The 26,586-nt window shown below is 46.5% G+C and overlaps 1 protein-coding gene across 1 annotated transcript in view; it reads left to right on the top strand.

Annotated features, from left to right (window-relative positions):
* Window positions 1–582: 582 nt before the first annotated feature.
* LOC143998119 (alanine aminotransferase 2-like) overlaps window positions 583–26,586 on the top strand; it is a gene marked incomplete in the record, with an annotated part of 103,963 nt that continues 77,959 nt past the window's right edge. Inside the window, 2 exon segments of the mRNA XM_077493863.1 lie at window positions 583–694; window positions 25,926–26,041. Of these exon segments, the coding sequence (XP_077349989.1) occupies window positions 583–694; window positions 25,926–26,041 (228 nt within the window).

The following is a 26,586-nucleotide window of genomic DNA, read 5'->3' as shown; positions in this document are numbered from 1 at the left end:
CGTTCCGGTCCTCCAAGGCCATAGAGGCGATCAAAGACAAAATGGTCTTGGTTGGCCTCTGTGACCAGCCGGCTGCACCGTCAGATAGTTTCTCGGGCGTGCTGGTGATAACAGTAAACCCCCAGAAACGGGGAGAGGGGAGAAGGATGTCCCTTCTGAAAGCAATCCAGTGGCTAATGAGCCACTCTGACCACTTTCATGAGAAAGCCAGCCGCAGGCTGATAGCTTCAGCCATAACCTCGGTAAACCACTTACAAACCGCAACATATATATATATATATATATATATATATATATATATATATATATATATATGGGTGTCAAGTGGTTATGGTCCAACCTGAATTGGGTCGAACATTAATAGAGCAGTTTCATGCAACATCCAAGGCGCCCACGCTAGAGCGTCACTCTATACAAAATCCATCATAAGCTCACTGCAGCAAGCTTTGCCACTGATAGTAGAAGTCCATCATGGGAGTTTTGGTTCCCTTTACCATACACCATGGATATATGCCAGAGTCTCATTGGAATCACTGCATCAGTAGAAGAGCAGCACATCCACTAGACTGGTGGCACCCCACAATGACGGCAGGTGGGCCAATGACTTCCGGGTCAGAATTTCATCAGCTGATTTGTGGACTTGATCAGATTTTAGAAGATTTAGAGTTCTCACCAGAGCCAGAGGCCAATCAAGGTGAGTAGAAAATTCTGGACAGCCGCACTCTAAATGAAATTTCTCGTGCCTTTATTAGAACATCAGGATCACACTGTACATATCACAGCAAAGTAATACAGAAACCAAAAACAGCTGACGCGTTTCACACTAAATGTAGTGCTTACTCATAGCTTACTCATAGCTTACTCAGAGCCAGAGGCCGAGAGGAAATCATCCAATGGGGAGGAATGTTTCTGTGACAACTTCATAAGATTGATTTTCCATTTGCTCTGTTGAGATTTCCACTCACATCCTGTTGTGTTTCTAGGACAGAAAGTGAAGGGAAATTTCTCCAAAAGGGACAAAGACAGCAAAAAAATAAAAAAATAAAAAGAACATGCTAACTGTTTAGCTACCTCCCGCCTGCCGTATACACAATTGACGGCTGACGGGATGCGCTCTCGTTCTGGGATGACGTATATGACGTCGACCCAGCCTCACCACGCCTGTGCGCCCACAGGTGCACGGGCGATCGCAGGCTCACTGTGTCCCTGGGATCCTGATCTTGGTAGAGAGCCAATGACGTGGCTATTTTACCCTTGTGATCCGGGGCCGCCATCAGGGGGGGTACAGCCCTGCTGCTGTGAGTTGACATCGGGCTCTTTGCTGCCACCTCTGGCCATTTCCTGCATGTGCACCTATCATTGCCCATAAGTGCAGCCTATCAGTGCCACCTATGAATGCCCATCAGTGCCACCTATCAGTGCTCTTCAGTGCCACATATCAGTGCGGCATATTAGTGCCCCCCTCATCAGTGAAGGAGAAAAATTACTTATTTACAAAAAAACTAGAAACTAAGAAAAAAATGTTATTTTTATTTTTTAAATCAAAAAATAAAAACACCATCAGTGATTAAATACCACTAAAAGAAAGTTCTATTTGTGTGGGGAAAAAAAAGATAGAAATGTCATATGGGTACAGTGTTGCATGACAGCGCAATTGTGACAGCACTGAAAATTGGCCTGGGCAGGAAGATGCCCGGTATTGAAGAGGTTAACCCCTCCCTACTTTATCCAAAAACACTTTAAAATATGGACCATGCATAAGTAACATTTTTTTTTTATAATATGTTACTGATGTCATGATTCGACATTCTACCAAATTCCTCATTTTCACTTCTAGTCAGAGGAAAGTTAAACCACATTTTCTGTGCCAGAAGGGACTGTCCGTGGGCGATTTTTGTCATTAAACACAGTGAGCGATGACCCTGAAACGCGTTGCCACCCGCCCATCCCTGTGATATCTCTCTTACGGTTAGGAGGTTCTGCTGTGTTTGTTTGATAAGGGGGTTTTGCATACCTCCCAACTTTTTTTAAATGAGAACGAGGGACAAATGAGGAGGAAGGAGGGACGGAGGGACTTTGTTTTATCGGGGACAGTCCCGCAAATTCCGGGACAGTTGAGAGCTATGAGTTTGGAATGCTGCTACATCTCTGTCCGGATGCTGTTACAAAATGTCATGGATGACTTACGAAATTCAAACAGCGGGGCTGGCCTGTGTCTTATCACATCAGCTTTGGGTTCCCGGTTCTCATTATTATCACAAATTCTTCATCGGTTGGAATATTCTGATTAGAGCATAAATACTATACTTCAGATGGGATTGTTCGTCTTTACTTTTCCTATAACTGATAATAAGAATTGCATTATGAATCACTTAGTTCCCTTAGAAGGAAGGACAATTATTGGATATGGAAACACTTCAGGGGTAAAGCACTTCTCAGCGCAGGGTTGGGTGGGATATAATCTAATTTCATATCAAGTAGAGAAAGTTTTATGCTTTAAGACAAAAGCATTTGAAAAATATTATTCAAGGCCACGCCTTAGACCGGGGTGCCTCCAGACTTCATACTTTTCAGAGGCGCCCTGGCTGTAAAAAAGGTTGGGAAACGCTGGAACTAAGATTGCTGTGGATGTGGAGCTGATGGGAAGAATATTTTACCTTGTGCAATACTACCATCTAGTGGGCAAAATTGATATTGCAAAACTCCAGCACTCATGCTGCCATGATTTTGCTAATACAATATTTCTCAACCAGGGATCCCCCAGAGGCTGCAAGGGGGGCAACTTTCCACTGACCACCAATGTAATTGGGCAATTTTCCACTGGCCACCAATTTAAGGGGTCACTTCTACACTGACCACCAATGTAAGGGGTCACTTCTACACTGACTACTAATGTAAGGGGTCACCTCTACACTGACCACCAATGTAAGAGGACAGCTCTACACTGACCATCAATGTAAGGGTGTTATTCTACACTGACCACCAATGTAAGAGGTCACCTCTACACTGACCACCAATGCAAGAGGACAGCTCTACACTGACCACCAATGTAAGCAGATATGTCTATGTTGACCACCATTGTAAAGGGTCACTTCTACACTGACCACCAATGTAAGGGGACACTCCTACACCGACCACCAATGTAAGGGGTCACTCCTACACTGACCACCAATGTAAGGGTGTCACCCCTACACTGATCACCAATGTAAGAGGTCATCTCTACACTGACCACCAATGCAAGAGGACAGCTCTACACTGACCACCAATGTAAGCAGATATGTCTATGTTGACCACCAATGTAAAGGGTCACTTCTACACTGACCACCAATGTAAGGGGACACTCCTACACTGACCTCCAATGTAAGGGGTCACCTCTACACCAACCACCAATGTAAGGGGTCACTTTTACCCTAACCACCATTGTAAGGGGTCACTTCTACACCGATCACCAATGTAAGGGGTCACTTTTACACTGACCACCAATGTAAGGGGACACTTCTACACCAACCACCATTGTAAGGGGTCACTTCTACACCGACCACCAATATTAGGGGTCACTTCTACACTGACCACCAATGTAAGGGGCACTTCTACACGAATGTAAGGGGTCTCTTCTACACTGACCACCAATGTAAGGGGTCACTTCTACACTGACCACCAATGTAAAGGAGCACTTCTACACGGACCACCAATGTAAAGGGTCACCTAAACTCACCACCAATGTAAGGAGTTGCGTCTACAACGACCACCAATGTAAGGGGTCACTTCTACACTGACCACCAATGCAAAGGGGCACTTCTACACGAATGTAAGGGGTCTCTTCTACACTGACCACCAATGTAAGGGGTCACTTCTACACTGACCACCAATGTAAAGGGGCACTTCTACACGAATGTAAAGGGTCTCTTTTATACTGACCACCAATGTAAGGGATCACTTCTACACTGACCACCAATGTAAAAGGGCACTTCTACATGAATGTAAGGGGTCTCTTCTACACCGACCACCAATGTAAGGGGACACTTCTGCACTGACCACCAGTATAAGGAAGGAGGCAGGACAGGGTTCGGTGCTAGAGCTTGTTTTCTCGCCACATCTCCATACAGCTGGTGGTGATGATGAAAGATCTGTAAGCTCCACCCCCTCCTCCTCCTCCATGCCCTCCTCTGCTGGATTTTCCTATGAACAACCAGTAACCCCTAAGCTTTCGAGGGGCCATTCAACGAGTTAGCCTAGAAGATGCCATGCAGTGCCTCAGCTGGTGTGTTTAGGGGACAGGAGTCACACCGGAGCAGAGATTCTTTCAGCTCTGCAGGGGCAGGCCCAGAGATGGTTCACGCCACGGAAGCTTGAGCCAGGAATGGTGGTGTGTGATAATGGCACTAACCTTCTGTTCGCCCTGCGACATGGACATTTGACATATGTGCCATGCCTGGCACATGTCCTCCATTAGGTGGTGCATTGTTTCTTGAACAGGTACCCAGGTTTGCAAGATCTTCTAAAGCAGGCCAGAGGAGCCTGTAGCAATTTCAGGGGGTCATACACAGCCAGTGTTCGTTTGGCTGAAATTCAGTGGGAATTCCACCTGTCCGTAAACCGCCTAATGACATGCCCACCAGGTGGAGCTCAACTTTGGCAATGGTCCAGTGCAGTGGCGGCTGGTGAAGTTTTAGGATGGGGGGGGTGCCAGACCCCGCCCTTCCTTTTTGACCCCTCGCACTTGATGAAAATGGGCGTGGTCTCAGCGAAATAGTGGGAGTGGCTCTAAGGTGGTGTGGTTAGTGTCTGAGATGAACGACGGATGGAGGGAGAGGGATGGAGGGACAGCAGGCCCAGATCCTACACAACAATAGAAATATGTGTATTCTAGAAAATTGAACAATCAGCAGATAAAGATATTTCAAACATCTGGTGTTAGTACTTTATTCATTCCAGCACCATGATTGTTAAGGTGTCAGGATGATTGAAGCACATTATTTCTATTATTTCATGGTAATATAAAATGAAATCATTCAATTCACCATACTGCAGAATCAGTGGGAGCCCTGAGCGTGTCACTAGCCATGTCGCCTGCCACTAGATGACATCAGGTGCCCCCAGCTTGTCCCGCCTTACATGCAGCCTGTGTCACACAAAATGCAGCCTGCGTCCCACCAAATGCAGCCTGCGTCTCACTAAATGCAGCCTGCGTCCCACCAAATGCAGCCTGCGTCCCACCAAATGCAGCCTGCGTCCCACCACATGCAGCCTGCGTCCCACCACATGCAGCCTGCGTCCCACCACATGCAGCCTGCGTCCCACCACATGCAGCCTGTGTCCCACCAAATGCAGCCTGTATCCTCTCATACTTCCTGCTTTCTCTCTCCAGGGTGCACTGGGAGAGAGAAAACAGGAAGTGACATCAAACTCAGATGCCAATCAAACCGCCCGGCCATAGTAATAGATACTATGAGCACCGGGCGGAAGCTACTCGGCACTTCGGAAAGCGACGCGAGGTGGGATAAAAGCCCGCAAATGAAGCGTCGCGTCTGCAATGTCGTGATGCTTCCCATAAGTGCACTGTGTGCGGCGTCGCACTGTGTCTGATGTCCGAAAAAAATAACTTTTTTTTTGCATTTTTATTTTTTTTAAAGGGCCAGGATGGGTGCAGAGGATGAAATATCTCTTGAGGACACCTTAATCACTCCAGCCCAGGACCATTTTGCTGGTCAAAGACCAGACTACTTTTAGCGATTCGACACTGCGTCGCTTTAACTGACAATTGATCGGTTGTGCGACGAACAAAAATGTATGTCCTTTTTTTTCCCACAAATAGAGCTTTCTTTTGGTGGTATTTGATCACCCCTGCGGTTTTTATTTTTTGCGCTATAAACAAAAATAGAGCGACAATTTTGAAAAAAACGCATTATTTAATAAATATCCCCTAAAAATATATAAAAAAACATTTTTTTCCCTCAGTTTAGGCCGATACGTATTCTTCTACATATTTTTGGTAAAAAAAAAAATCGCAATGAGCGATTATTGATTGGTTTGCGCAAAAGTTATAGCGTTTACAAAATAGGGGATAGTTTTATGGCATTTTTATTAATATTTGTTTTTTTTACTAGTAATGGTGGCGATCAGCGATTTTTATTGTGACTGCAAAATTATGGTGGACACATCGGACATTTTTGACACATTTTTGGGACCATTGTCATTTATAAAGCAATCAGTGCTATACAAATGCAGTGATTCCTGTGTAAATGACACTGGCAGTGAAGGGGTTAACCAGTGGGTGGCAGTGTAGTGTAGGGGTTAAGTGACCCTAGGGGTGTGTTACTAACTGTTGGGGGCTGGGCTTTAATTTAGTGAACACTGATCTCTGCTCACATGGAGCAGAGATCAGCGTCACTAGTTGCTAGGCAGAACGATCCCGGGTATGCCGGCGGCAATCGAGTCCGCGGGATCCGCAACCGGACTCACGGCGGTCCTGACCAACACGCGAGTGCTCCGCCGGCGGCACGCTCGCGATGGCAGGGTGGTATTAAAGATTGGGAGTACCTGTACGCCAATTTGCCTGCCTGTGCCATTCTGCCGACGTACATCGGCGTGCGCTGGTCGGGATCCGGTTAAAGTGTTACTTTACCTAAAAATATTTTTTACTTTAATGCATTGTTTGCAGTAAGGTAAAAAACGTTTTTAGTTTCTCTGTGCCCCCCCCCCCCACCCCCGTTCCCTGTGTGAAGGGGAAGAGAGGAGAGAAGAGATCAGCGCTGTGCACGGCTGCACTCACTATGCCCTCTTTTCCTCTTTACACAGCACTCGAGTGAGGAGGAAGTGGGTGGCGGGCTGTGTAAGTCTATGTAAGTCTATGCAGCGTGGCTCCATAGGCACACAGGTCAGGAACGTGCAGACCACGCTCTCCACATAGCCAGTGGCTGGCCATGGAAGTTCCTAAGAAGAAGAGGCGGAGCCAAGATCGCTGACGGGGTCCCCAGAAGAGGAGGATTAGGGCCCCTCTGTGCAATACCACTGCACAGAGCAGGTAAATATAGCATGCTTGTTATTTTAATAAAAAACATTTTTTGACTTTAGTAACACTAAGAAGAGTTTATGTTATGCCTTTCCAGACTCTGGTAGGTTATAGTCCCATGGAAAAGCTTTTTGTCAGGGCTGGGCTCAGCCCTTCCCTCTCTGAGCTTGTCGCTCAGCTGTTGGCTAATTGCCAGCTCCTATCTCGCTCCACAGTTATTCAGCTCAGCTGTTGTTCATATCCTGCTCGTCAATCCTGCCTACTTAAGCCATCCAGTCTAGAGGAGCTCTGCCTTCGCCTTGGTCAACATCACAAGAAACATCTCCTGCGTTCCTGTTTAAAGACTGGCTTTACTGACATCCCTTCGGGCTCCAGATCCTACTTGCTGTTCCACTACTTTGATCCATGACTTCTGGCTTGGCTGACTATCCGTTCCGGTTACTGAACTTTGCCTATGTTTTGACTATGTTTGTTCTTTTTACTTTTATTATTAAACAAGTGTGATTTAACTGTACTTTCTGTCTCAGTCTGTTTCATAGTTTCTGACAGTAGGCGAAGGCCATGAATTCCGAAGATACAGTCAATCCACTTGTTGGTATATTTTTTCCAGATTGGATGAGCAAGATCACCGCATGGATCAGTTTGCCATGGCGTTACAAACGCTCCTGAATTGTACGGCTCACCTGGAATCTCCCACGGTGCCTTCTCCGGTACAACCTGAGTCGCAGGCCATCCCTGCTGCTTCTCTAGTCTCTGTGCAGGCACCAGCCTCGAGTATTACCTCTATAAGAGGTATCTCTGGTTCTGCTCCGCTTCCCCAGTGATTTGGGGACAATCCAGTTCAATGCAGAGGGTTTCTCAACCAGGTGGAGATATACTTTGAGATGCTGCCCCAGGGTATTTGATGTTATTGGACTGAAGGGACCACTTGGCTTGGAGAGAGTGGATGTGTTGTGTCAGTGAGGTCTCTTCCTCATCTGTGCTGCTGCACACTGCTGTCAGTGTCACTGTGAGAGTCAGTTTTATGTGTGTGTGCCGTCCATTCTAATTCCTTGCCCTCCTGAGTCCTGTCCCTGAGCTACTTACTTACTATATCGAAAATAAAATAAATATGTTTTTTGCCTTATTGCCTTCCTTAAATATTATTGCTAATTGTATATTGTATATGTTTTGTAGCCTAAATACTCGAATTTGCACTTAAAAATCAAATTTTTTAACTTTTGGAAATGCCAGTAAAAACTTGGCTGTGCTAGTAAATTTTGGGTGTTGTGTCAGTAAATTTCAATCTGGTAGCTTGGCAACACTGTCTCTCGGATACCATGAAGGATGAGATAGCAGCCTGAGATATACCCACTGAGCTGGAGAAGTTGATCACGTTTGCCATCCTCATTGACTCCAGACTCAGAGAAAGACCTTCTTTTAAGGAGCGCTTGCGGAAGCCTCCTGTATGTTTGCCTCCGAGCGTTGCTGTCCCACCCGTGCCTCCCTCACCTCCCATGCCTCCTGGTACAGAGTCGCTCAGTGAAGGTGAAGCCATGCACCTGGGCTTCACGCGTCTCTCTGCGGATGAGAGAGCCTTTAGGTGGAAGGAAAGATTGTGCCTTTATTGTGGCCAGGCAGGTCTTTTTTTGAAGTCTTCACCTATCCGTCCAGCGAATGCCCGAATACTGTGGTCCTGTCACGGACAGACCTTAGGTGGAGTTGTTTCATCTCCAGTTATCCAGAAGGATAAGCCCCTGATTTCGGTTACCCTTTATTGGGCTGAGTCGTCCATCGAGATACAGGCTGTAATCGACTCTGGGGCTGCAGGCCTGTAAATTGATGCTGCCTTTGTATCGAAGCACTTCATTCCCCTGCCTGTCAGGGAACTCACCGTACGTATGCCCGTCCCCGTATAGCAGCAGTTCATCTTCGTTCTAGGCGCCATGCGCGGTGTCCCCGTCAGAGGCGTACGAGTTCCGGGACGAACGGACGCACGCTAATCCGAACATGTGGACGTACACCAATCCGAACACGCGGAGGCAACCACGCAAACTGAACGTATGTACGTATTCACGCATGGACGGCCACTTCCACCAATCCTGGCTCACTCCCCTCTATATAAACAGGATCCTGGCCTGACACCAGTGCTGGATCGTCTTCAGCTACTCCTGAGAGACCTGATCGTTGTTCCTGTGACCTTGTTCCGGTGACCTTGTTCCTGTGACCTTGTTCCTGATACCCATTCCTTGGATACCCCTTGTTACGATCTCCTGGACTACCACTGACCTCGGCTTGGACTTTCGACTTTGGCTTGCTTCCTGATTCTGTACCTCATTTGCTAGCACGTTACCAGACCCTTGCTCGTCCTTGACTACGCACCTGCCTCTTGTTCCTGTACCGCATTGCCCGCCAGTTGCCGACCTTGCCTGTTATAGACGCGCAGTGCTTCCTGCATACCTGCTGAACTTCCGCTGCCTACCTCCGTGACCAGTCTACACCTCTTCCTCCGTGAGGACCCAGCGTCTCCAGGTCTTCAACTTCCACCTGCAGGCACCTGCACCCTTTCGTTGTCTTCACGCTCCCTGTTACCATCTCCAGGGGCGTGGAGACCGGAACCGTGCGAGAGGCCACCCTCAACAGTCTGACTCCGCTGTAAGGTACGTGACACTGCCGCTGCGTGCCACTCCACTTGCCATTGAGGCTCTTGAAGGGAGACCTCTACAGCCTGCCCATATGACTCATGAGACGGTTCCGTTGTCCATGGCCGTAGGGGCTCTTCACCATGAGATAATCCAATTCCAAGTTATTTCCTCACCCAGATTTCCGCTGGTTATTGGTTATCCTTGGTTACAGAGGCACAACCCCTCTTTTGATTGGCTCCGTGCTGAGGTTCTCTCCTGGTCACCACAACGCAGTGAGACATGCTTCCAGAAGGTAGACAAGGTCCTGTGCACCTCTTCACTCCCCTCCCTGATGGAGGAGCACCACAATTTTACTGATGTCTTTGACAAAGGTCAAGCTGGTAGTTTGCTTCCATACCGGCCATATGATTGCGCAATTGACCCTCAACCTGGTGCCATACACCCTCGTGGCTGGGTTTACCCTTTGTCGGTCTTGGAGGATAAGGCCATGGAGGAGTACGTTGCAGACGCACTTTCTCGAGGTTTCACAAAGCTTGATTTGAGAGGGGCATACAATCTCGTGAGGATTAAGGAGGGCGACGAGTGGAAAACTGAGTTTAATAAAAGAACAGGCCATTATGAATACCTGGTAATGCCTTTTGGCCTTTGTAACGCCCTGGCAGTTTTCCAGGGATTTATTAACGATGTCCTCTGAGATTTGTGGCAGTTATGTGTGGTGGTTTATCTCAGTGATATCCTCATATTTTCCAAGTCCCTGCAGAGCCACCACACATATGTCTGTCGTGTACTTCAGAAACTAAGAGAGAACAATCTCTATTGTAAACTGGGGAAGTGCGAGTTCCATCGTGAACAGGTTAAATTCCTGGGCTATGTAATTTCCACTGCTGGTTTTTTAGATGGACCCAGAGAAACTTTCGGCAGTCCTACAGTGGCCTCGACCCTTGGGTTTACGTCCTCTGCAGCGTTTCCTGAGCTATGCCAACTATTATCGGAAGTTTATTCGTAACTTCTCGTCTCTGGTCAAGCCTCTGACTGATATGACCAGAAAGAACGGTAACCCAGAGAGTTGGTCTCCGGAGTCCATTAAGGCCTTTGAGAGTCTCAAGGCTGCCTTTGTTTCTGCTCCTGTACCTTTTATCTTTGAGGTTGATGCCTCTAAGACAGGAGTTGGCGCCCTTCTGTCTTAACGTCCTACCTCTGAGAGCGCTATGCATCCGTGTGGCTACTTTTCCAAGAAATTGTCACCTGCTGAGTGCAATTATGAGATTGGTGACAGAGAGCTGTTGGCGATCATTTTAGCCCTGAAAGAATGGAGACATCTCCTTGAAGGTACCACTGTGCCGGTTCTTATTCTTACTGACCATAAGAATCTCACATTCTTGTCTGAGGCTAAGCGACTCTCTCCCAGAAGAGCGCGATGGGCACTTGTCAAGTTTCAATTACAATGTCTCATTTTTACCCGGTACTAAGAATGTAAGGGCTGATGCCTTGTCACGACAATTTTCCTCCACTTCCAAGTTGGAGTAGTTTCCGGTTCCTGCGATTTTCAAGTACAGAAGTTTAGTACCTATCCTATCTATACTGTGCGAGATTAAAACTGGCAACAACCACCATTTTATTCCCTAGGGCCTCTGCTAAATAACATAAATAATGTTTGGGAGTTCTGAGTAATTTTCTAGCAAATATAATGATGATTTTTACATTGGCAAGGATGGAAAAGAACCTGGAAGTCCTAGTAGATGATAGGCTCAGCAATGGCATGCTGCTGCTAACAAAGCAAACAGAATATTGGTATTAAAAAGTGGATCAACTCCAGAGATAAAGCGATAATTCTCCCACTCTACAAGACTCTGGTCCAGCCGCACCTGGAGTATACTGTCCAGTTCTGGGCACCAGTCCTCAGGAAGGATGTACTGGAAATGGAGCGAGTACAAAGAAGGGCAACAAAGCTAATAAAGGGTCTGGAGGATATTAGTTATGAGGAAAGGTTGTGAGCTCTGAACTTATTCTCTCTGGAGAAGAGATGCTTCCAAGGGGATATGATTTCAATTTACAAATACTGAACTGGTGACCCCACAATAGGGAGGAAACTTTTCCAGCAGAAGGGAGTTTAACAAGACACGTGGCCACTCATTAAAATTAGAAAAAAAAAGATATTTAACCTTAAACTATGTAGGGGGTTCTTTACTGTAAGAGCGGCAAGTATGTGGAATTCCCTTCCACAGGTGGTGGTCTCAGTGCGGAGCATCGATGGTTTAAAAAAACGATTAGATAAGCACCTGAACGACCACAAGATACAGGGAAATAACATGTGTAGCACTGACCCCCGAAGGAGCGGCTGGTTTTGTTGGGCTTAACGTTACCTTCTCCACCTCGTGCTCGTCTAGGGGTTTCCCGAGGTTGATGGCCCAATAAACTGTAGAGACCGACACTTGAATCCCTTTAGGAATATTGATTTGCAAAGAACGTTGAACAGAACTCAGTCTCTCAGTTGGGAATAGAGGGTGTGGGTAGGAAAGCTCAGGTACTCTTGGAACCGCTGACACTTGAAATGTCTCTCTCTAGATGATCCGGGGAATAGCCATTCGCACCTGGATATTTCATCTATCGGATAAATCCCCTTTTGTGAACTTAACAGCCGACAGGTGATTTAAGTTTAGCAAAGTCTCTGCCACAGACTTGGTTGTAGAACTTTAGAACAGATCAGAAAGTCTCTCAGAGAACTTAGTTGTAACCGAAGGATGAAATTAGGAACTCTCTTACAGTACCAATATCATGCAGCCGGTCCGGCGATACCGGCAAAATGTGGATTCACTTGGTGTCCTTTCAGCTCAGCTTCCAGGCTCTTACCGAGCAGCCAGCCTCATGCGTGTCCCTCTTCCGAAGAGTCCTCTCCTGGTTGTGTTTTCAGTTGCTGGGCCTCTCCAAACCCGAGATGGCACCGGACCACCTCGGAACCCTCCTTCCAGTTACTGTGACTCGGACTAGCCAGCCTGAGACTCGGAAATGGAAGAATCCGCACCCCAGGCCATGAGGGCCTCTGGGGGCTGGTCAGGAGGACCAGGACCATGGAGGCAGCACATACTTCTGGACTGGAAACCAGAACCACGTGATCTCAGCACCTTAAGTACCCTCTCCCGGAATACACAGCGAGACAACGCACCCACTGATTGGCTCAGAGAGAGAGATTGGTAACCAACCAGACTGCGCTCCAATGCCTGCCAAAGATGACACCTACACCCAGGGGCATAACTATAGGGGGTGCAGCAGTTGCGACCGCAACTGGGCCCTGTGATGCAGGGGGCCCATGCAGCCCCCTCTACATATGGCCGGCAGCAGCATAGGCAGCTATCACACACTATTACATACCCCCTCCATATCCCCCTGGGGACAGGGACCCCTTCTCACGTGGGGACAGGGACCCCCACCTCCCCTGGGGACAGGGACCCCTTCTCACCTGGGGGCAGTAACTTCATCTACCCTGGAGAAAAGGACCTCATCTCTTCTGGGGACGGGGACCCAATCCTGCCTAGGGACAGTCCCCCAATGGGGCACCTAAAAATGTAAAAAAATAAATAAATAAAAACTACTGATACCAGTGGTGGAACTACAGGGCTCACAAAGGTCATACCTGTGACCACGCCCTGGAGTTCCACCGCCGGACTCGAAGGGAAGGGCCCTGGCTGGGGTTCAGGGGGGCCCTTCATGGTTTCTTGCATCGGGGCCCTGAAGGTTCTAGTTACGCCACTGCCTACACCTATGACCAGGCAGAACATAGTACAGTCCAGTCAAACTGATGCCGAAAGCATAATTTACTGAAACTAACCCTAAAACCCAACTATGGTCTTAGGAAAAACTAAATTTACAAAACATAGCGTGTGCTCTTCAGGAGCCCGGCGCTACACATGTAATACTGACATATAATCACACACATAGGTTGGACTTGTGTGTTTTTTTCAACCTCACCTATTATGTAACTATGTAGGAGAGAAGTGTCAGAATTGGCCCACTAGGCAAGTAGTAAAAATCACTGCTTTCTTTAAAACAATCTTTTTTCAAAGTTTTTTTTTTGCATTAATACATGTCCCCCAGGGCAGTACCCAGTCCCCTATACCCTTTTTATGGCCAATAACTTGCATATTAGCCTTCAAAATGGGAACTTTTGATTTTTCCTTTTTGTCGTTCGGGTCTGAAACTTTTGCAATGTTCCAGAGTTCTAGCGTGAACCCAACCGAGGGGAGTTTGGCCCATCTCTACCTTTGAGTAACTTGAGGAATGGTCACAGGGTGAATTGATATAAAAGTATGGACATGGGAAGTTCTACACTAGTGGTGAACAAAGAATCTTATTAACAGAAACGCTTAGAACCAATATCCACACTTGGCCACTAGGTGGCAGCACAATACAGTACAACACAGTTCAGAACAGTTCATATGCAAAACAAAGGTGTAGCACAGACTAGAACATATTACTGGTGGTGGTTGGGGGGGTGACAGTCACCACTCTCCCTAGGAGGATGACTGTAACTATTAGATCTGGGAAGTGGTGATGTCACTCTTGTATAATATAACTTATATCTGGAGGAACGGTGATGTCACTCCTGTATAATATAATTTATACGTGATATCAGTGATGATGGGGGTTGTAGTTCTGGGATGCTGTAATATAATGTACATGTGATCTCATTGATGATGGGGGTTATATTTTGGGGATGATGTATTATAATGTACATGCAATATCAGTAATGATGGGGGTAATAGTCCTGGCATGATTAAATATTATGTACATGTGATAGGAGTGATGATGGGGGTTATAGTCTGGGGATGATGTATTATAATGTACATGTGATATGAGTGACGATGGGGGTTATAGTCCTAGGATGATGTAATATAATGTACTTGTGATAGGAGTGATTATGGGGGTTATAGTCTGGGGATGATGTATTATAATGTACATGTGATAGGAGTGATGATGGGGATTATAGTCCCAGGATGATATAATATAATGTACATGTGATAGAAATGAAGGGGGTTATAGTCCTGGGATGATTAAATAATATGTACATGTGATATCAGTGATGATGGGGGTTGTAGTCTGGGTATGATGTATTATAATGTACATGTGATATCAGTGATGATGGGGGTTATAGTTCTAGAATGATATAATATAATGCACATATGATATGAGTGACAATGAGGGCTATAGTCCTAGGATGATATAATATAATGTACATGCAATTTCAGTGATGATGGGGGTTGTAGTCCTGGGATGATGTAATATAATGTACATGTGATATCAGTGATGATGGGGGTTATAGTCCTGGGATGATGTAATATAATGTACATGTGATATCAGTGATGATGGGGGTTATAGTCCTGGGATAATGTAATAAAATATGTGATAGAAGTGATGATGGGGGTTATAGTCTTAGGATGATATAATATAATGTACATGTGATAGAAGTGATGGGTGTTATAGTACTGGAATGATGTAATATTATGTACATGTGATAGGAGTGATGATGGGGGTTATAGTCCTGGGATGATGTAATATAATGTACATGTGATAGAAGTGATGGGGGTTATAGTCCTGGGATGATGTAATATTATGTACATGTGATAGGAGTGATGATGGGGGTTATAGTCCTGGGATGATGTAATATAATGTACATGTGATAGGAGTGATGATGGGGGTTATAGTCCTGGGATGATATAATATAATGCACATATGATATGAGTGACAATGAGGGCTATAGTCCTAGGATGATATAATATAATGTACATGCGATTTCAGTGATGATGGGGGTTGTAGTCCTGGGATGTTGTAATATAATGTACATGTGATATCAGTGATGATGGGGGTTATAGTCCTGGGATGATGTAATATAATGTACATGTGATATCAGTGATGATGGGGGTAATAGTCCTGGCATGATTAAATATTATGTACATGTGATAGGAGTGATGATGGGGGTTATAGTCTGGGGATGATGTATTATAATGTACATGTGATATGAGTGACGATGGGGGTTATAGTCCTAGGATGATGTAATATAATGTACATGTGATAGGAGTGATGATGGGGATTATAGTCCCAGGATGATATAATATAATGTACATGTGATAGAAATGAAGGGGGTTATAGTCCTGGGATGATGAAATAATATGTACATGTGATATCAGTGATGATGGGGGTTGTAGTCTGGGTATGATGTATTATAATGTACATGTGATATCAGTGATGATGGGGGTTGTAGTCTGGGTATGATGTATTATAATGTACATGTGATATCAGTGATGATGGGGGTTATAGTTCTAGAATGATATAATATAATGCACATATGATATGAGTGACAATGAGGGCTATAGTCCTAGGATGATATAATATAATGTACATGTGATATCAGTGATGATGGGGGTTATAGTCCTGGGATGATGTAATATAATGTACATGTGATATCAGTGATGATGGGGGTAATAGTCCTGGCATGATTAAATATTATGTACATGTGATAGGAGTGATGATGGGGGTTATAGTCTGGGGATGATGTATTATAATGTACATGTGATATGAGTGACGATGGGGGTTATAGTCCTAGGATGATGTAATATAATGTACATGTGATAGGAGTGATTATGGGGGTTATAGTCTGGGGATAATGTAATAAAATGTACATGTGATAGAAGTGATGATGGGGGTTATAGTCTTAGGATGATATAATATAATGTACATGTGATAGAAGTGATGGGTGTTATAGTACTGGAATGATGTAATATTATGTACATGTGATAGGAGTGATGATGGGGGTTATAGTCCTGGAATGATGTAATATTATGTACATGTGATAGGAGTGATGATGGGGGTTATAGTCCTGGGATGATGTAATATAATGTACATGTGATAGGAGTGATGATGGGGGTTATAGTCCTGGGATGATATAATATAATGCACATATGATATGAGTGACAATGAGGGCTATAGTCCTAGGATGATATAATATAATGTACATGCGATTTCAGTGATGATGGGGGTTGTAGTCCTGGGATGTTGTAATATAATGTACATGTGATATCAGTGATGATGGGGGTTATAGTCCTGGGATGATGTAATATAATGTACATGTGATATCAGTGATGATGGGGGTAATAGTCCTGGCATGATTAAATATTATGTACATGTGATAGGAGTGATGATGGGGGTTATAGTCTGGGGATGATGTATTATAATGTACATGTGATATGAGTGACGATGGGGGTTATAGTCCTAGGATGATGTAATATAATGTACATGTGATAGGAGTGATGATGGGGATTATAGTCCCAGGATGATATAATATAATGTACATGTGATAGAAATGAAGGGGGTTATAGTCCTGGGATGATGAAATAATATGTACATGTGATATCAGTGATGATGGGGGTTGTAGTCTGGGTATGATGTATTATAATGTACATGTGATATCAGTGATGATGGGGGTTATAGTTCTAGAATGATATAATATAATGCACATATGATATGAGTGACAATGAGGGCTATAGTCCTAGGATGATATAATATAATGTACATGTGATATCAGTGATGATGGGGGTTATAGTCCTGGGATGATGTATTATAATGTACATGTGATACCAGTAATGATGGGGGTTATAGTCCTGGGATGATGTATTATAATGTACATGTGATACCAGTAATGATGGGGGTTATAGTCCTAGGATGATGTATTATAATGTACATGTGCTATCAAGGATGATGGGGGTTATAGTCCTGGGATAATGTAATAAAATGTACATGTGATAGAAGTGATGATGGGGTTATAGTCTTAGGATGATATAATATAATGTACATGTGATAGAAGTGATGGGTGTTATAGTCCTGGAATGATGTAATATTATGTACATGTGATAGGAGTGATGATGGGGGTTATAGTCCTGGGATGATGTAATATTATGCACATGTGATAGGAGTGATGATGGGGGTTATAGTTCTGGGATGATGTAATATTATGTACATGTGATAGGAGTGATGATGGGGGTTATAGTCCTGGGATGATGTAATATTATGCACATGTGATAGGAGTGATGATGAGGGTTATAGTCCTGGGATGATGTAATATAATGTACATGTGATAGGAGTGATGATGGGGGTTATAGTCCTGGGATGATGTAATATAATGCACATATGATATGAGTGACAATAAGGGCTATAGTCCTAGGATGATATAATATAATGTACATGTGATATCAGTAATGATGGGGGTTATAGTCCTGGGATGATGTAATATAATGTACATGTGATAGGAGTGATGATGGGGATTATAGTCCCAGGATGATATAATATAATGTACATGTGATAGAAATGAAGGGGGTTATAGTCCTGGGATGATGAAATAATATGTACATGTGATATCAGTGATGATGGGGGTTGTAGTCTGGGTATGATGTATTATAATGTACATGTGATATCAGTGATGATGGGGGTTGTAGTCTGGGTATGATGTATTATAATGTACATGTGTATCAGTGATGATGGGGGTTATAGTCTTAGGATGATATAATATAATGTACATGTGATAGAAGTGATGATGGGGGTTATAGTCCTGGTAAGATGTCATATAATGTACATGTGATAGGAGTGATGATGGGGGTTATAGTCCTGGGATGATGTCATATTATGTACATGTGATAGGAGTGATGAAGGGGGTTATAGTCCTGGGATGATGTCATATTATGTACATGTGATAGGAGTGATGATGGGGGTTATAGTCCTGGGATGATGTCATATTATGTACATGTGATAGGAGTGGGGTGGGCCGGCTCTCATGGCTCCGGTGTGGCTCTGGCAGTCTCTGCAGTGCAGTCTGGGCGGATGCTGAGCTGGTGGTACTCAGTCTGCGATGGGGGGAGGAGGGGAGAGGATGGGGGCTGAGAATGGGGGGCCCCTCATCACCCCTCCGCCGTCTCTTCCGGGGGCTCTGTGATTTGAGGACAAAGCTGGCGCCTTCGCCATCCTCATCAGAATAAAGAAGAATCGTCCTGGACGCGGCACCGGTGAGACCGTCTCATACATCTCTTCATCCATGTCCATCCCATCTGTCTGCCTGGTCTACAGCAGGGTGTGCTATGTACTAAGATGTGGACGTCTCATCTCCTTCACATCTGTCATTATCACACACACGTGGGCCCCTGAGTGTAGAGAAGGAATTTGATTGTCAGCTTATGGGGCGAGCCCTGCCCATTCTGGAGGAATTCTATGGATATTGAAGGCTGTTCTTCGCCCAGACACGGGTTAATTTACCTTTGGGGCGCCTGTCCATCACCGAGTACACCAATAGGGCTGATCGCCTTTGTACCCTGCCCCATGTGATCCTATGACTCCATATCCATGTATAGGTGCGTGGCCAGACCACCCTCCCTGGCTGTATACCATCTGTATCATGTTCTGTCTGTACGCCGTCACATGTTATGTATGTTCCTATATATATATATATATACACATAAGCATGCCGTATGATGTCGTGGCAGCTGCATGCTGGGAATGGGGGAGGGGGTCCCAGATTGACTTACACACACCACGTGTAACCTGACTCTGACAACACGCGTGTTCCTGAGTCTCCAGACTGAACCGGTGGGAAATATTCGGGGGAGGGGAGGGGATATTTGTGGCTGACCCCCATTTTCTTATTTTGCAGATATAGGTTGTAGCATTTGATAATCTCCGCCGGCGTTGGGACGTAAAGCTTGAACCCCAAAGAGAGAGAGAGAGAGAGAAGAGGACGGAGCAGACACACAGAGGTGGGCGGCTGGTCAGCAGAGGCGGTGGGGTCCTGGTCATGGGGGGGAGGGGGGATCACGGGTTCTGTATGGTGTCAACATGTGAACCCTGTACACAGGATTTTTTTTCCTGTGTTTTTTTTTTTTTTACCCCCCCCCCACACATTTTTCGAGCCTCAATCTGCGGCTTTCCAAATGTCTCCAGGATCATCCTTTTCAAGGGGCTTCAAGCTATTAAAAAAAAAAAAAAAAACAATTGGCGGTGGATCGCTTTTCAGATTGCAATATCTTGTATATACAGGAGGCAATCCTATTTTTCGATTGCCAGGGGTGATTTTAGAATTAAAATACTTTACTGCAATCATAGCCACCTTTGGCTCATTGTGACGGCATGGGCATAAGGAGTTTCATTGGGGTGGGTTTGGCTGGCATAATGCCCACCGGACACAACATGCTGCAAAGCACCGCCAGACGCGACCCATTCAAGTCATTGGAGCTGCACTGCGACCGGACTTGCCCCCCGCGTGGGGGTGTAATTGGGGTATCATTTTTGATGCAGCCGCAAAGCTTTGCAGCTGTAACATACACTATATTGCCAAAAGTATTGGGACGCCTGCCTTTCCACACGCATGGACTTTAATTATTATTTTTATTATTATACGCAATGTATATAGCGCCAACAGTTTACGCGACGCTTTACAATGTATAGGGGGGGGGCAACACCATTACAGTACAGTACAATACAAAAGGTACAGGAGGGCCCGGCTTATAGAGCTTACATTCTAAAGGGAGGGGTGGTACAAAAGGTAATAGCTACAGAGAATGATTTGATGGGGGGGGGGGTCTCTCGGGGACAGTTGTTAGGTGGGTGTGGGATAGGCTTCCCTGAATAAATGAGTTTTCAGGAATCTCTTAAAGGTGGACAGGGTAGGGGCCAATCCGACATACTGGGGTAGGGAGTTCCAGAGGATGGGAGAGACTCTGGAGAAGTCCTGAAGGCGAGCATGAGAGGAGGTAACAAGGGAGCTAGAGAGCAGGAGGTCCTGGCATCCCGGTCTTAGTCCGTAGGGTTGAATATTGAGTTGGCCCCGCCCTTTGCAGCTATAACAGCTTCAACTCTTCTGGGAAGGCCGTCCACAAGGTTTAGGAGGGTGTTTATGGGAATGTTTGACCATTCTTCCACCCCAAACTCGCTCATCCATGTCTTTATGGACCTTGCTTTGTGCAATGGTGCACGGTCATGTTGGAACCGGAAGAGGCCGTCCCCAAACTGTTCCCCCAAAGTTGGGGGCATGAAATTGTCCAAAATGTCTTGGTATGCTGACGGCTTAAGAGTTCCCTTCACTGGAACTAAGAGGCCAAGCCCAACCTCTGGAAAAACAACCCCACACACCATAATTGGGGTGGCCCAATACTTTTGAGCGAGTTTGGGGACGGCCCCTTCCTGTTCCAACATGCCTGAGCACCAGTGCACAAAGCGAGGTCCATAAAGACATGGATGAGCGAGTTTGGGGTGGAGGAACTTGACTGGCCTGCACAGAGTCCTGACCTCAACCTGATAGAACCCCTTTGGGATGAATTAGAGCGGAGACTGCGAGCCAGACCTTCTCGTCCAACATCAATGCCTGGCCTCACCAATGTGCTTCTGGAAGAATGGTCAAACATTCCCATAGACACCCTCCTAAACCTTGTGGACGGCCTTCCCAGAAGAGTTGAAGCTGTTATAGCTGCAAAGGCTGTGCCAACTCAATATTGAACCCTACGGACTAATGCCCCGTACACACGACCGGACTTTCCGGCAGGCTAGGTCGATGGAATCAGTAAGTCGGACAATCCGATCGTGTGTGGGCTAATCCGTTTTTCATCTTAAAAATAAGACGGACCTAGAAATAGAACATGTTTCAAATCTGCCCAACGGACTCAATTCCTATCGGGAAAAACCATTGGTCTGTGTGCTGGTCTGACGGACCAAATACGACGCAAGGGCAGCTATTGGCTACTGGCTATTGAACTTCCTTTTTTAGTCCCGTCTTACGTCATCGTGTCCAAAACTAACGGACTTTCAAACGGACTTATGCCCCGTACACGCGGTCGGAAATTCAGACGAAAAAGGTCCGATCGGATTATATTGTCGGAAAATCCGATCGGGCTCTATCGGACTTTTTCCATCGGAAATTCAGACGGAAAAAATTTGAGAGCAGGATCTAAAATTTTCGGACAAAAAAATCCGATCGGACTTTTTAGATCGTTTGTAGAGAATTCCGATTGGTCAAAGTGCCAGGCATGCTCAGATCAAATTACGAGACCAAAGCTATTGGCTACTGGCCTCTACGTAGTCCCGTCGTACGCACCGAACGTCACCACGTTCCCGAACAATCCGATTTTCCGACAACTTTGTCCGACTGCGTGTATGCAACACAAGTTTCGGACAAAATCTGTCCTTTTGGTCGGGAAATGTCCGACCGTGTGTACAAGGCATAAGTCCATTCATGTGTAGCCAAGCCTGTTCGTTTGGAAAGTCCATCGGAACTCCACCAAAAGTCCGTCGGGAAGACCATCGGACCTAGTCTGCCGGAAAGTTCGGCCGTGTGTGACTGGGATGCCGTTAAAGTTCATGTGCGTGTGAAGGCAGGCGTCCCAATACTTTTGGCAATCTAACGCATGATGAAACCGTCCATTGCAACTTAAAGTGGTTGTATGGTCATTTTTTTAACTTTTACCTACAGGAAAGCCTATAATAAGGCTTACCTGTAGGTAAAAAAAATATCTCCTAAACCTGTACGGTTTAGGAGATATTCCCCTCGGTATGCGCCGCTGACTGCAGCGGCGCATGCGCACAAGGGGGTTCTCTCCGTGAAAATCCGGCAGCGCTCGTGCGGCCGGACTGAAATCTCCCGCGCGCATGCACGGGAGTGACGATATCGCGGCTCCGGCCACTCACAGCGCCAGAGCCGTGATACCCGGAAGAGACGCCGAGGGAGCATGTCGGCTCCCTCGGCGTGGATCGGGCCAGATGTCGGGGCCTCGCTCTAAGGTAAGTATTTCATAATGAGCTAGTATGCGGTGCATACTAGCTCATTAGGCCTTTTGCTTTGCAGGTTTAAAAAAAAAAAAAAACATTGCGGGTTTACTACCGCTTTAAGGTGGGGGGCTAGCAAGGGATGATAAAACCGCAGCTCAACTGCCTATTTTTTGCCCATGTGAACGAGCCCTGATCCACTTTAATGTACATTTGATCGGTGTGCTCAGGGCCGGGACAAGGGGTGGGCAGGAGGGGAAGCTGCCCCTGGCACAATGGTTTATTGCAGGGGTAGGGGGCACCCTGACCCTAACCCTAAGGGAAAGGGGGGAGCAGTTTGGCATCTTTGCACTGGGTGTGCTTATCGTATCCCTTCCCTATCCTGGGGACTTAATTGCTCCATTCGGGCGGTAAAGAAGGCAACAGACGGGGCAATTGCTACTGCAACGCAATCGGCTTTTGGTCATGTTTCGGTGGCAGCAATGCTCGCTGCAACTGCGTGTAATGCATGTGATTGTGCAGGATTTCAAGGGTTAAAACAGAGAGTGCAATCGGGCTTCTAAAATGACCAATCAATTGCCACAGATAGGGAATTATAGAGTGTAGCATGTAGAAGGCGCTAGTCTATAGCAGTAAAGTGTAAAAAAAAAAAAAAAATGTAGTTTAGCCATCTGTGTCCCATTGTGAGGATTTATCTTCATTTCCTGTCCTGGGGACACAACAGGATGTGTGATACAATAGGGGAAAACTCTCTGACAGTGGGGAAAATCTCTTCTTAGACAGCTGTCCCCGTTGGAAGACTTCCCCCTAATCTGCCTTGATGGGTGGGTGTCAGTCCGGAGGAGTGGGTGTTCCTGGGCAGGCTAAATTTGGAAGCAGACCGCCCTTGGGGGGGAGGAGTTATACAAACATCAAATAGCCTTGATGGGTAGGTGTCGGTCTGGAGGAGTGACCGTTCCTGCATTAAAAATCATCCAGATGTGATGTTGAGAAATCCAATGAATGAAGGGGGCGGGCCAGTCCGGCTCAGGAGGAAAGCGCTAGAGGAAGCTGGACGTCCTCCAGCCAAGGAAATTAGGCGGGGCTCTACCTGACTTACTGCAGCTTCTAATGCACATTTTTAGAAGCTCACAGTGTGCAGGGAAATCCAGCGAAAGCCATTTCAGTCCAGGAGAAGGAGGCTCTCAGCTTGAATCTTCCAGCTCTCCTCCAATGTACGCGTTTCAAACACAAGTTCCGCGGTCCAAATCCAGCCCTCCGGGCCATTTCACGTGACCCTCGCAGCCAGGGTTATTTTCTGCTGTAACGTTCCACCACCTCCGCACCCTGCTCACCCCTATAACTTGTAGAAGCCTTCTGTGTTTACAAGGACAGCTTTCCTATTGGTGGCTGCCTGCCCTACAAGCACTCATGGAGAGATGCCGACCAATCATCTGCCAGCAAGTGTGTGTGAGAGAGAGAGAGAGAGAGCCGCCTACACTGCAGGGAAGCTCTAGAGCCGAGCTGGGTAGTTAAGATGCGAGGAAGCTATTGGGTGCGGCGGGAGAGATGAGGGCTGTAGAAGGAGATGTGTGCAGAGGTGAGGAAAGAGTGGTGCAGAAGTCAGAGCCGAGGAGGAGGAGGGGTGGAAGTGAGATACAGACAGCCTGCAAAACAGAGCTAAACCCTGCACTCTGTACTTAGCACACTCCTCAACCCTGCAATCTGTGTGTAGCACACTCCTGGACTCTACACTCTATATATAGCACACCCCTGAACTCTGCACTTTGTATGTAGTGCACTCATCAACTCTGCATTCTGTATGTAGGGCAATCCTCAACTCTGCACTCTGTATGTAGGACACTCCTCAACTCTGCACTCTGTATGTAGGGCAAACTTCAACTCTGCACTCTGTATGTAGTACAATCCGAAACGCTGCACCTTGTACATAGAACAATCCTGCACTCTGCACCCTATACATAGCACACTCCTGAGCTCTGCACCCTATACATAGCACACTCCTGAGCTCTGCACTCTGTACATAGCACACTCCTGAAACCTGCTCTCTATGTAGAGCGCACTCCTAAACTCTGCACTCTGTACCTAGCGCACTCCTGAACTCTGCACTCTGTACATAGTGCACTTCTGGACTCTACAACCTGTACATAGCACACTCCGGAACTCTGCAACCTGTACGTAGTGCACTCCTGAACACTGTACATAGCGCACTCTTGAACTCTGCAACCTGTATGCAGCACACTCCTGAACAATGTACGTAGCGCACTCTTGAACTCTGTACATAGCACACTCCGGAACTCTGCAACCTGTACGTAGCGCACTCCTGAACACTGTACATAGCGCACTCTTAAACTCTGCAACCTGTATGCAGCACACTCCTAAACAAAGTACGTAGCGTACTCCTGAACTCTGTACGTAGCGCACTCCTGAACTCTGCACTCTGTACATAGCGCACTCCTGAACTCTGCACTCTGTATGTAGAGCTTTCCTGTACTCTGCACTCTGTACGTAGCACACTCCTGAACTCTGCAACCTGTATGCAGCGCACTCCTGAACTCTGCACTCTGTATGTAGAGCTTTCCTGTACTCTGCACTCTGTACGTAGCACACTCCTAAACTCTGCAGCCTGTATGCAGCGCACTCCTGAACATTATATGTAGCGTACTCCTGAACACTGTACGTAGCGCACTCCTGAACTCTGCACTCTGTACATAGAGCACTCCTGAACTCTGCAGTCTGTACGTAGAGCACTCCTGAACGCAGCACTCTGTACATAGCGCACTACTGAACTCTGCACTCTGTATATAGCACATTCCTGACCTCGGCTTACATAGTCTAAAGCCTCATACACACTACTCTTTTTTTTTCTGCTGGGTTGAACGGAAAACTAACAGCTCAGGTCAGAGCCGCTGTACTAACAGTGCAATGTTAGTGCAGTGATTTCCCCTGCTGTGCTATTGTGCTCTGACAGGGGGATGTCCCTCCATCAGAACACTCCGGTCAGCGCTCTCAGCCATTGGCCGGTTGGCAGACCTTTTTCGGTCATGACCCATGAAATGGCCGGCTGCTGTACACATGGGCCGAATGTTAGCTGGTTTCTATTGAGCCGTTCGATGCCGCCCGACATTCGGCCCGTGTGTACTAAGCTTTACAGCCGGCCACTATGTGAGGGCTACCATAATGCCGATGTGACCCTGAATGAAACTGAGTTTGACACCCCTGTTCTAATGAATATTTGGCAGCTGCTTTGTACAGGGATGACATTGGCCCGGGGTGGAATTGCCCAAGTCTGTGCTGGCAGGGGATCAGTTACAGAGCGGGGCGTTCCTAGAGGTAATGATTGCTCCACTCTCTGAGGTATTTCATGCCGTTCCTAAAAGGTGGCATCTTGGCAGATGAGATGACGAGGCTCATGTGATCATTCGTTCCATCAGGAAAGATCATCTGTGCTCCTTGTGTCACTCCTCAGACTCTCATACCCTCACGCTGTGTCTTCCCTGTAGGATATCAGTACTCCAGAGGACACAAGGAGCGGTGTGCGGACAACAGAAGAGCTGAGACCCTCCGGACAGACAGACAGAGGAAGGAGAAGAGGACAGACAGACCAGCGTATGAAGAGGTAAGTGACCGCCAAATGGCGTCTTCCCATGCTGCGCCATCAGTAAGTAAGCTGCAGCGTCTCCTCCAAAAGCAAGCTGACCTGTCACTGGAGCTCTCCACTTTAAATTGGTGGTAAACCTCAGACATGAAATACGAAGAAAGCACATCCCTCTATAGGGTATTCTTGTCTCAATCCAGAGCACTAAGTGTCATTTCTGTCTGCCGTCTCATTCCTTTGCTATCAGCAAGAGTCGCTTCTAACAAGTTTTCCCTGACACCAAGAGATAAAAAGGTGACAGGGGAGGGAGATCCAGCACACAGCCTGTGGATCCAGCACACAGCCTGTGATTGACAGCCTCAGCTCTGTTCCTACGTGCTGTGTGAAAGGTGTGGGGGGGGGGGGTGGTTTCCCTTCCCTCCAATCAACTCCTACTGAGCTCTGCACTTAGCACACTCTTCAACCCTGCACTTTGTACAAAGCACACTCCTCGACCCTGCACCCTGTACGTAGCACACTCCTCGACCCTGCACCCTGTACGTAGCACACTCCTCGACCCTGCACCC

This window comes from Lithobates pipiens, unplaced genomic scaffold (assembly GCF_037356315.1).
Source record: "Lithobates pipiens isolate NorthernLeopardFrog02 unplaced genomic scaffold, aLitPip1_a1.2 Scaffold_19, whole genome shotgun sequence".
In the NCBI taxonomy this organism is placed as follows: Eukaryota; Metazoa; Chordata; class Amphibia; order Anura; family Ranidae; genus Lithobates; species Lithobates pipiens.
The sequence above is the reverse complement of the archived record's forward strand: the minus strand, read 5'-3'. Positions and strand labels throughout refer to the sequence as shown.